Source organism: Myiozetetes cayanensis, unplaced genomic scaffold (genome assembly GCF_022539395.1).
Source record: "Myiozetetes cayanensis isolate MyiCay16 unplaced genomic scaffold, myiCay2020 scf14, whole genome shotgun sequence".
Classification (NCBI taxonomy): domain Eukaryota; kingdom Metazoa; phylum Chordata; class Aves; order Passeriformes; family Tyrannidae; genus Myiozetetes; species Myiozetetes cayanensis.
In genome coordinates, this window is record NW_026087048.1 from 17,589,671 (window position 1) to 17,602,184 (window position 12,514).

Below are 12,514 nucleotides of genomic sequence, written 5' to 3' on the forward strand. Positions count from 1 at the left end.
TGAGAAGTAGATCCTGCTACAAAAAAAAAGGAGCTTTAATTTCTGGCCAATGTAGCAGTGTTGGAACTATCCCAGTTTTGTGCTAATGGAGGGAGGATTGGGAAAGCAGTGCTGACAAAAACAACTTCAGCTCTGTGCTTCTGAGCAAAATAATTATGAATATATGTTTACAAACAGCTATAAACAAACTCTGCTGCTGCCCTTATTATAAACATCCAAACACTGCTTTCCCTGGTTTTCATGAGTAATTACTTTAATAAGATGCTGTATGAGGGATGAGATGGATAAAGAGCGAGCTGGGAATTTGGTAGTGGAGTTCCCAGTTAAGCCTGACTGTGTACAGGGAATTGTTGAGATCTTGTGCTGTGGCACTTTGGGGAAGAATCTTGTTTATGTGTCTGCTGCAATATGTATTTTCCAGAAGAAAAATTTACACAATTTTTAGGGAATTCTTCCGCTGGAATTCTTCCTGAAACACTTTTGTGGTTGGTAACAGTGCCTGGGTCATGGGGCTTAATGGGAATTCCTAGTTTGTTTATTTGAACGTTATAGTAAGTGCTTAATATAGAAATCCAGAGCTGAAAGTTTTCTATGTGAAGTTTTGAAGAGTATATTCGATAGCAAAACAGGAGCTAGTTTTTATTTTTACAGCAGATTAACATTTTTAAGCTTAAATATTAATAGCTATTAATTACAAAAGTTGATCTGTCTTCAAGTGAAAGCAGATGAACGCTGCATATAAATGGGATACTCTTTAGTGGTCTGCATGTAAGATGTGAGTGGCTGTTTTTTTTATACTTGGAAAACGTATTTGTACATTTTCAGTTCCTCAGAAAACATCATCTGTGAATTTCTTTTTGTTTTGGTAGGTATTTAATCGGTAATAAGGGCAGCCTTTAGCCCAGGTCCCCCGTTGGGAGTGACAGGCAAGAGACCAAGCTCTCAGAAATACTCAGTATTGGCCCTGAGAGTCTGCAAGAAGATATTGGATTTTGGGGTTTGAACCCTGAAGGTCTGATATTCTTCCTGGTTACAGGTAGAGATTCCTTTGCTCCTAGAATAATTCCAAGAGGAAGTTATTCTATAGTTGTGTTTCAGTATTTAAAGCTGGAATTTAGGAACAGCAAAGCTTTTGATCTTGAGTCTGCTCTTGGTTTGGTGTTCAGACAGTCACTCATGTATTTTTCTTTCTCCCCTTCTCTCTTTTTTACAATACAACAATAAGTAAAATCTCCCTGTGGGAAAAAAAACAATATTGAAGATGAAAAATAATGATTTTATGGATCACCTTTCTTTTCCTTATCTGTGTTACACTTTCCTACTCCAAAAAACATTTATTGGCAACCCCTATATATATATATATATATATATACACACACACATAGAATAGTACTTGAGATCATCTGATGAAGGGTTGGTTTGGAGCAGTGCCATGTTCAGGTTCATGTGGTCTGAACCTGCCTCTTCAGGAGCATTAATGGGTTAAGCTTGGAATGCAATTCTGCAAATTAAAATAGAGATGCATGTAAAAATATATAGATACAGAGAGAGACTTCTGTTGGCAGTGTATATATCTACAGAATTAATGTGCAGTCATCCTGGATGAAATTATATGTTTTGAAGCTGAAGTGGAACAAGATGTGAGAATATTAAAACTTAAGAGAATGAGGGAGGTAGGAAAAATGCGAGTGTCAGAAAAACACTTCAGTAAGCTCTAAGGTACTGGAAATTCTGTTGTGATCTTAAAAAAAAAAGAAATTTAAAAAAAAAAAGCTTGGAAAACTTCCCTCTCTCCACAGCTCTCCTTTAATTGAATCCCTGGTCAGATAAGGGGGCAGACTGTGAGGAGCTGTGTCGAGGCAAAGAGCTCAGAAAATGATCAGGGCAGAGCAGTGTAATGTGTTGGTAACAGGTATCAAAGAACTCATTTCAGATCTGGAACAAGATCTAAAGGTCACCCAGTGAATTCAACTACAAATATTTCAGCTGCATTCCTTTATTTATTTTTTTTTTTTTTAATTTTTCAAAGGGCAGGTCTTTGGCTCTGACTAGAGAGTGTCATTTTGTGTTTAAATTCATATAGCACTGTAAATGTGCAGATAAAACTACGAAGTCCTGTTAAGGAAATCCTTGTACATTCTTTCTCTCTGTCCCTTTGCTAAATCAAGATAACTTCTCACTAGAATTTTCTTCTTTAAACTGCAAGAACAGTTTAAAAAGTTTCTTTGCATACTTTAAACTTTTGTGGATACAGAAGTGTCTTAGTTCAATTAAGTAGATTTCTACATATTTTACTACGTGGATCACTGCAAAGGAAATGGTATTTTCCTGTTTGTTATAACACAGGACAACTTTACTGGAATCCCAGGCTTTGACTGCTTGTTTCCTTGAGTGCTGCTGGAAATCTTGCACTGATGATTGTGGTTTGCTTTGTCATCCAGAGTTACACAGGGAACGGGGATAAAGGGATTATTTAATAGTTTTCTACCACCTCATAGTGCAGTTGACTGTGCTTATGAAGTAGTTGAATCACTTGGTGTAGCTGTGGCCAGTTACATACTTGGTAAGAATTTTTTTGAGAGGCCTATGCAAAAAAAAAAAAAAAGTGAAAAAAAAAAGTTTCTATGTGTGGCATTTAAAGTACAGCCATGCTCCATTCCCACTCATACACCTATGCTTTATTCTGCAAAAATAATGTAAAAATAGCATAACAATGCATCTGAAGCCTGGCTTGGTGTTCAGAGCACTTTACTTACTGTCTGCTAAAAATGGATGAAGGTGATGGTGTTGAAATCCTTCGCTGGATTTCTGAAGCAGTTTCAGTGACACTGAATTTACAACCACGTTAAGATTTAAAAAAAAACCCAAACCACACATAAAAACTGTGCAAGCATATTCAAATCTTAATTTCAGTGCTAAATACACCTGTTAAGTGTTTAACACTGAGCTTTACTGACGTTCTGCTTTTTCATATATAAATTTCCAGTCCAAAATACACTCCTTAGGACGCATTTTCTGTGCCAGACACACCGAAATTCAATAGACCCCTCAAACTCACTGTGGGGAATTGTTTTTCAAAGAGCAGTGAAAACATTCTTCAGGCTCAGGCATTCTAACAGAGGCACACTGAACACAAAATTAAATTAGCACTTTTATTATATCCATTTTAAAAAGAATTAAATCTCAGTTTGTCCCGTGGAGCTGGGTACGGGTTCGAGGAGTTCGTTCACTTTTCTCAATGAACACCCTGAAATTCTTCCTCTCTGCATTCAGCCCTGCATGCCTTATATTAATATTTTTGGATATTAGCTTTTTCTGACATCTGCAATGCTGGAAAACCAACTCTTGTTGTGCTGCTGTTGTTTTTTTTACAGAGTCCAAGCCAATGCATTTCCTAAAGTGTTTTATCCTCTTGCAGCGAGCAGCTGAATTCCTGTTCAGCTCAGCCACCACCATTCCCTAGGTGATCCCGTCCCCTCCCCGTGATCCTGTTTGTCTCTGCATCCTCCCCAGTGTGTTTCTTGGTTGATAGATATGAGTTTCTAGTTTATAAGTTTAGTTATCTTTTTGTTTTCCTCCCCCCCAAAAAAACCCCTCGACAAACTCCATTTAATGCTGTGTTCCTTCACTGCTGTGAAATAAGGGGTGGATTTAAGATTTAGCTGCAGATATATTCTGATTTTCTGGAGGAACTCAGCTGCTGCCAGAGTGCATCAGCCTGGTCTCAACATTTTTTTTGGTAAAATGTTGGGAAAAAAACCCTTTTATTTTTAAGTTCCCTTTGTAGCTAAAAAGAAACTACCAAACAGTTTCTTGCTACTGTTTTCAGCCTTTCACAATTCCCAGGGGGGGCAGAGGCTCAGTTTGAGAAATACCACTGTAAGCTTTTTTGAGAGAAATGCATTAATATTGTAGAGAAAACTGTGGGCGGCTTCTGAAAGATGTCACTGATGTTATTTTTCATTTTTTAATTTATTCACCAACGGCCTCTCCGGTTCAAACCAACGACACTGATTGTTTGCTTTAAAAGTACTTTCCTTTTAATAGTCAGAACAATACATCAGAGAGGATCTTCTTGCAGCCTCCAGTGTATTCATTTCGGTTATTCCCAAGTTTTCTCTTGGGTAACAGAAAGGTCAGGCCGTGATTTTTGCTCTGTGTGTTGCTCTGTATTTTCAGCGGAGAAAAAAAAGGGTGTGGGGATTCCCCCCTTTCCACCTTTTTACAACACTGGCTGAAAATCCCCAAAACTCAGTGTTGTCAGGTCCAAAATGCCTTAATGATGCTCGAATTTAGACCTATGAGGTGAGTTAGTGTTTTATTTCTCGGGGAGGGCGAAGGGGGCAGGCACAGGTGGGATTGCAGCAGCTGCAGAGCAGTTTTAATGGTGACCAGAGCTCTTGGTACAGGTGATAAATCCCAAATGGAAGTTTTGTCTCTCTCTGGGCTAGAGCAGCAAACTCTGAGACAGAATAAGCAGGAAAAAACCCTTAGAAAGAGTGGGGAGTATTGAGTGGAAATTTGGATTAATTGTAATAATTCCTTGCTGTTAAAACATGCATATTTTTTTCTTTTCGCTTTACCGGCAGTACAGCAAAGGAATCTATTATAATAACTTAAAAGGCTCATTTCATTACTTGAGTAAAATAATTATTAATTATTTAAGTGGGTGGAAAAAAGCTCAGGAACTGACTTTGCTCGTAGTTGAAGAACTGATTTAGAAAAATGCCTAAATTTGACACATACTCAAGCCTGCTGCATCTAGATAGAAAAAAAAATGGCAATTCCTCTTTATTCTATAACTTTCTTTTGTTTGGGAGAAGCTTTTCTGTCAGTTTTTTGGGACACTGTACCCAAGAATTGCACAGGGGGGAATTTCAGCTTTCCCTTAGAGCACAGAGGGAGGCAAAGGATGAACTATACATCTTTTTTTTTTTTTCCCTGTAATTAATACTTCTGATTTATTTGATTACTGCTCTAAAGCTTGCCAAATAAATTGACTGAGGTATTTAATGTTCTGGTGAGCACAGGAGTAAATCTCCAGCTCCAGCAGGTGTTTGGTGCCCCGAAGGGACCTGGGGTTGTGTAACAGCCCAACAACCACCCGGGGAACGGGGGAACGGGAATAAGGTGGCCCTGTATGGCTCAGGGATGTGTTGGGTGTTTTTAAGGTGATCAGTAGTTTTATGGCTCAGTTTTGCATGATAGTGGTCATTAGGTCAACGGTACTTTTCATGTCTAAGTGGTTTTTTTTTTTGTCCCTTTCTCTTTTAATTCTCTTCCTTTCCAGCTTGTTTGCCCTAAATAACTCCCCAGATTTGAGAGCAGGATACAACCAAAGTTGCTGCTTCCTAATGGTTTCTACACAGGACTTTATTCCTCACTTAACGTGTCTTTAACTTTGCCAAATTACTAATAACATTTTTTTTCCATTTGCCAAACTAAGGTTCACTGACATGGGTCTGTAATCCTTTATTTTTTTTTTTTTTCTTTTTTCATTCAGATGCAACCAAGAATGAGTAAGTGTTCCAGACACCGTTTCTAATAAATCACAAATGCATTAATAACCCTGGAATTTGCAAGGCGTGACCTAAGACACCAACAGCCACTAGATGTAGCAACTGGTGCTTAACACTGGAAATGTCCATTGTTAACACATTCCCCAGGAAATATTTTTTAGGCTTATCAGGGGAAAATGTCATACATTTGATAATCGGGGTCTTTTGGAATTAACTGATGACCGATTTCTTTCTGGGTGTTTTAAGTTGTCTGTTCCTTTATGTTCTCAACCAACCCGTAGGGTGTTAATTAAAAGGCATTTATTTCTGAAACCAGAAATCAGTGTCTCATAGCTGATTTATTGTGTACTCTGCTACAAAAAATGCACAAAGATCTCCAGTCCTTTTTAACTTCTAGTGCTGCTGTTTGCACTTAACTTTTGAAGTGGTGCATCCCTTCTTGAACCCTCTTTGCCTTCACATTTAAAGCAGTAGAATAATTCTTTTTCCCCATAAGTTACCAAAGTACCTTTCCTTTCTCTGAAGCTTGAACATTCAGCTGCTGTCCAAGTTGTCTAAATTCTTTCCTTCAGGTGTGGGGGGAAAAATTGCTAAGAAGAAACCACCAGTGAACAAAGTAATTATTGGTCTGTATTCTAAGTCTTGCACGAAGGATATAACTAAAAATAAATTGACATTTAGGTGTCGTGGTGATAACTATAATAAAAGTATTTTCAGTTATGTGAAGGAAACTCAAATTTTCCTGCTCTTTAATTTCAAATCTAATTTCTTTAAAAGCAGACTGAGACTCTTCTTGTGCATTACTTCTGCTGGCTTACCTCAGATAATTTTAGTGCTTAAGATAAATCCCAGTGTGTACCTGTCTGTCAGCCCATTTCTATAGGAAAACCCACGCAGGGGGGAAAGCAGGAGGAGCTCTCTGCAAAGGGTAACTGAAACCTTGGGACAAAATGCCCAAAGTAGAAGACAGGAAATAGTTTCATAATCTCTCTACTCTGTGCTTAGCAGGAAAGTTTAATAAAGCCATAATGTCGATGCTTGGTTAGCTGATAGATTGTTTGTTGCTGGAGGAGGAGGAGGAGGATGGAAGAAGGGTGAAAAAACCCTCCTAACAGGTTGAGGATGGGTAGTTGACAGCAAACACTGCCCACCTGCACCGAGCCCTGTCCAGAAGGTATTTCCTCTGGAAAATGTCCTGCTTAATTGGTGGCAGCTCAGGAGGGCTAATTGGGGACTCCATCAGGGCTATTTAAAGTCTCTCTTGTTGGTTTTCTTGCTGCTTTTTGGAGAAATGATTGATTCAAGCAGTCAGCTCAGTAGAATCACCTGCCTGCCTCTGCCTTTTACCATTGACTGTAACATATTATAATACAGATATATTGTCAGGTGATAGAGATATCTTATTATACAGATAATAAAAGACCACAGTAAGTTGCTCTGTTGACAACAGATTATCTTGATACCAACAGAAGCACCTGTGGTGTTCACGGTGCTGAGTATTTTGACTTGGACAAAGTCAAAATAAAACCATCAGGTGCCATAACTGTGTCATGGCTTGGAGAAAAGAAAAAAAAAAAAAAAAGAAAGAAAAAAGAGGCTTAACGTTGCTAAGTGGATGATCAAAATATTGATTAGCACAGCTTTGATGTGTTACTGGAATAACTCCAAAAAAGCTATGGCAGAATGGGGGGAAAAAAAGCACAAAGACAGGCAGAGATTTGGAGTGGTTCCCGTGTTGGGGGTTATTAACTCGAGTTTTCAGCTTTGGGAAGAGGTACTGAGCATGAGTGGAGGACAGAGGTTTATATAAAGGTATGTAAATCATGACTGGCGTGGGAACAATTATTCATTATTTCTCTTGTAGCTCCAAGAATGGCAGGCATGCAACGAAGCCATCAGGAAGCAGATCTAAAATAAATAAAAGCACTTTGTAGTTTTCCAGCCAACGCCTAATTACATTGTGAAATTTGTTGCCACAGGATGTTTTGGATACTGAAAGTATGAATGGGTTCAAGAAACATTAGGCAGATTTACAAAGGGCAAGCTATTCACAGCTATTAAAGACATAGATCTGTGTGCAGTCTCTGGGTTAGGAAGGCCCAAAGGCACCGGTGCTGAAAGCTGGAAGGGTTTATTGGGACAGGGGTTTCTCAATGTCTGTTGTTCTGCTCTTTCTCTCTTTTCTTTCTGCCTTGGATCCGTTGCTGGGTGCATTCAGATAAAAGGCCAGATTAACCTTCCTTACGTTTTCTTTGCATAGGAGACCGAAAACCAACCGGTTTTCAAGGTGTTTTGAGTGGTTTGCTGGTAAGAGTTTGAAAGAGAACTGATTGTCTTGGAAAAATCCTTGCCAGAAATGCTGAAGGTTGTGTGATGTCAGCAAAGCTTTTCCTCTGTGGACAGTGGTTAACTAACGTTTTCATCTCTTTGTTTGACAAGGTTTTGGCTGCATCCAAAGCCTGAAGGCTTCATCTTTTCATGAAAAGGGGAAAAAAAACCCCAAAACCTCAATCTTAAATTCCGCCATGCGATCTTTGAGTAACTTTTATAAGTCCTCACTCTCTAAAGAAACTTCCCAGTCCTGTTACAGTTCAACTTAGAAGTTTTTGTCTCATTGCTTGAGAGAAAAGCAAGACTGAGGGTTCCTCCCTAAGTTACAAGGGTTTTTCTCCCTGTTAAAAGGATAGGAAAAAAAAATCCCCAGAAAGTTAAATGGAGGAGTTATGCTGTTCTACAGTGCATAAGCATAGGTTGCCACCTGGTGGGAATCCTCATATGGATAATCTCACTTTACACTGGCATCAGGAAAACTGTGTGCATGTAAAAATGCCTGTAGGATTCATCCCTTGATTTCACCGAGTTCATCAGGAAGGTTTTAACTCCCATCCTTTTTCTCTGGTAATTTTTCCCTTCCCCCCCTCTTAGAAAACAGCAAACCCCAGTGACTTTACTGATGTCTTAAAGTACGTTTGAAGTGTGATCATTGTGCTTTTATGTGTTCCTTTTGTCTTTTCAGGACAGCCCAGGAACTTGCAAGATCTATGCCGAATTAAAATCCGTCAGTGTATAGGCCTTCAAAACCTCAAACTACTTGATGAACTACCCATTGCCAAGGTCATGAAAGACTACTTAAAACACAAATTTGATGATATCTGATGTCCATGAAGAGGAGAACTCTTGAGCGAGTTTAGTTCTATTCCAGATACTGAAGAGGCTCGTTGCCTTGCACAAAGTATATCCTATGCAAATTCTGATTTTTCTGTGAAGTCAGAAGGCAGGTATACACTTCCTTGGGTTTTTTTATACCACCCGCTAGAAGGTCTTAATTTTTGGTTTCTTGGTCCAGGTTTACAAAGGTCCAAGCTTTCTATACGATGTTGCATTTTAAAAAAAAATTTGCCGTTGGTTTTCTGTTTGTTCTCACCTTACCTGGGCAGTGGGGATGGAAGGCGGCCCCTCGAGGGGAGCGGTTGCTTTGAGTTGGATGCTGAGCGGTGATGCGAGAATAATAAAGTTTGGAAATCAAGGCAGCAGTCCTGCAAAAAGGATACAGAAAGAGCTCCAGAGCCCTGTCTGTTGGGCCCCTTGTGTCTGCCAGGTGTATGTTTTTGCAGGACAGAGGGAAGAGCTGATTCATCGACGTGTCCTCGGGTACTGTATGAATAGAATTCGGAAGGTGAAGGAGAAATGGCAGTTACCCTGTTCAGTTTGAGGGTCTAAACATTGGCTTTTTTTACCATTTTCTTTCCTAATTACTCTAGTTGGGATGCCCATAAAATGCAGGCCCTCTCTCCTGACATTCCCTGTTAAATGGGTGGCTGTTTGTAAGTCTATTTTTACCAGTGACAGTACACTACAGAGAGGCGTGGCCTCTGGATTTTTTACATTCACTTAAGAGGAAACAAATTTAGATTTTTTTTTTTTTGAAGCCAGTGTATTCTGTTGCTCATACAGTGCCTCCTGTGCAATAATCTCTCTGATGTATTTTCCCTTTATGTGTGATTCCCCCACTATTCCCCGTTTAGTCTCAGTGCATTATTTGTGAGAACAGGAGCTGCTGCCTCTCTGTAGTGTTGATGTGACATTACAGAAGTGATGCAGCAGTTGCTGTTCATTATTGCTCCCTGGATTTCATGAATGTATAACCTGCTTTATTTCACTTTCAGTTGGAATTTCATCTACGGGTTCTCAGCCAAATTGTGTCCACTTTAAAAAAAAAAAAGAGAAATTGGCCAAATCCTTTTGTTTTAAAAGCAGTGACGGATTTTTCTTTTTTTTTTTTTTTTTGGTTGCTGTGAAATTGTTTCAGGTTTAGAGAGTGGGAAGTGCACAGAAGTTACTAGGATTTAACATGTGCATTAAAAAGAAAAGCCCCATTCACACTGAAAGTTTAAATTCATCTGAAAGGAGTACTGAAATCTGGGTGCTGAATGTGGTTCTCATACTAGGTATTCAAAGAGCTGTTAAAGAGTTTTGTTTCTGATCATAGGAAAAAAAAAAATCAGTTTGCTGCTCAAAAGAAGATTGGCCCAAGATGTGCAGTTGTTTCTCTGTCTTTATTTTCAAGGCATTACAGACTCATCATAAGGTCCTTGCCAGTGTCCTCTACCTACCTTTTGGCATCCAAAAAAGCCTCTCAGATACCAGGAGTGTTTTTGTACCAGTGACACCAGAGGAGGCGGGAGATGAAAGGAACCGGTAGTGGCTTTTAAATTTCACGCCGTCACTTCCAAAATATTCAACATTAAAAATAGGAAAAGCAAGGTGAAGCAGGTATATATATATATATTATTTAAACTGTGCTAGTTCCTTTTAATATCTCCTAACCCCGGTGTGCAGCTCCTTGAAGAGGAGGATGGATGCAAGGAGGATTATCCCTCCCCGTTTTGTGCCCTGAGATCAGGATCTTCAAATTGCTTTCTTAAAAAGAACAGAAACAAAAAGCAAACTCGGTATTGCTCACTACATTTTTTTTAAAGTCGTTCTAAACCAATGTCCTTCCCCACTGAATTTTTACAGTCATATTTTCTAAGGTAATCTAGAGTATATTTTAGTTGCAATCTATATTAAGGCGAATTATTTGTTCTGTCTGTTGCTGTGACTGAAGAAAATTATGGGAGACTTTGTTGGTAACAAGAATGCTATTTAATGAAGAAATGTGTAATTCCATTATTTATTGTTTGAGGTTTGTTTTTTTGTTATTTCTTTTAAGTAAACTGACATCTAAAGGGAACACACATAACGTTTCAGGCCAGTAAAAAGCCTTTCTCTTCAATGAGTTTTCAGCCCTCACCCTTTTTTTACAATGCTAAACCATCTCTTGTAGCTGGTTTCTCACCTTAATTCTAGAAAGCACCTCAGCACACGTGTCTCTGAAAATACTGGCAGTCCTGCTCTCTATCTTCAGTTATCCGTGTGCTCAAGTGCAAAGGAAGTGGGATTATTCGTTGATAATCCTATCCCAAATTTCAGTAGTAGGGAATCTGGTCTTTTTTTTTTTTTTTTAATTATTATTATTTTCAGTGTTGTGCACGAATAGTTTGAAGGACAAACTGAGCTTTGTTTTTCATTTGGGCTAGAATGTGGAAGGAAAAGTGCATAACATGGACTTGTGATGTAGCCTCGTTCCGTTACCTTGAAATTTCACGGTTGAACACTTTTAATAAACCTTAAAAAATTGGCAAACACACCAAAGAATCAATATGAGTAAAAGACTCTGATCATTAACAAACTGCAAACCTCATCCTTTAAAACAAAGCAGAAAGTTTTTGTAAATATTTATGTTTATAAATGTACAGCAGAGTAAGAGTGTTTTTTAGATTATTTAATTACCATATTTCTAAACTATTTACATTATAGACAATACTTGTTAGTTTGAAAAGCTCGAGTGGGGGTTTTATTTGTTTTGTTTTGGGTTTGTTTTCCTTTTTTTCCTTTTTTTTTTTTTTTTAAATTCATTATCACTCATGCTTGGAATAACTCTGGCTTCCTTGGAATAGCGTGGAAAATTCAGTTTTCTGGCTCTGGCTGGCAATCATGTGAGAAACACATCTGGACGAACTCATCAGATAAATACCCAGAGGCAAAAGAAAATAATGTGGTGTGTTTACCAGGGTGGGCTGGGCTGGATGAAAAACCTGCCCACAAGTCCAGCTTCCATAACTCTGTGTTGCTGATACCATCATGTATTTTGTTCTTCCTTTGCAATGTAAGTTTTTTTGCTTTGGGTCAATTTGAATTTAAAAAAAAAAAAAAAAGAAAAAAAAAAGAAAAAAGTTAAACCTGGTTTAAAACCTATTTTTGGTTTATGTTCTGTTTATTTCTAATGTAATGTTTTAATAACATAATACCACTTTACACCTTTTCTCTCAACGTTTGTCTGTCTCTTCTGCTCCTGTTCCCTCCTCTGGTGTTGGCGTGATTTTGGGGAGGTGTTTGGGATTCAAATGGGAGTTGCCTCATGAGCTGTAAGGTGACTTTTTACCAGTAAATACGAGCATAAAAGTCATGGAATGGTTTGGGTTGGAGGGGATCTTAAAGCTCATCCAGTCCCACCCCCTGCCATGGGTGGGGACACCTTCCATTATCCCAGGTTGCTCCAACCTGGCCTTGGACACTCCCAGGGATGGGGCAGCCACAGCTTCTCTGGGCAACCTGTGCCAGGGCCTGCCCACCCCCCCAGTTAAACAAACCCCACTCCAGAGCTGGGCTTTGGAAGGGGAACAAACTGCTCCTTCCTGGGAGTGCTTGGGTTTTCCCTGCTCTCATTCCAGCTCAGCCACTCCAGGGTTTTCTGACAGATTCCCTTTTCTTCCTCAAGCTCGTTTACTAAGATATGAGAATGGACCAAAGAGAGGTCGTGTTTTGCTGTCTGTTTACTACTTGTAAAAGTTGAATAAGGGGGTGCACATGAATATTCCTGGCACACAAATCGTAACTTGGACATTTGGTTTTGGTCGTGGGAATAACGCACAACCGAGAGCTGCAGTGAGGTT

The 12,514-nt window shown here is 39.0% G+C and overlaps 1 protein-coding gene across 5 annotated transcripts in view; it reads left to right on the forward strand.

The window, feature by feature from the left end:
- The window catches only part of ASB7 (ankyrin repeat and SOCS box containing 7), a 30,536-nt gene extending 18,707 nt beyond the window's left edge, over positions 1 to 11,829 (forward strand). For 4 of the 5 annotated variants that reach the window (XM_050309030.1, XM_050309028.1, XM_050309027.1 and 1 more), the window contains one exon: positions 8,536 to 11,829. In XM_050309030.1, coding sequence (XP_050164987.1) covers positions 8,536 to 8,675 — 140 coding nt within the window. In that variant the 3' untranslated portion in view covers positions 8,676 to 11,829. Of the gene's footprint in view, positions 1 to 5,503; positions 8,432 to 8,535 lie in introns of those variants that run through there. The other variant, XM_050309031.1, reaches the window with a different exon arrangement.
- The last annotated feature ends 685 nt before the right edge of the window (positions 11,830 to 12,514 follow it).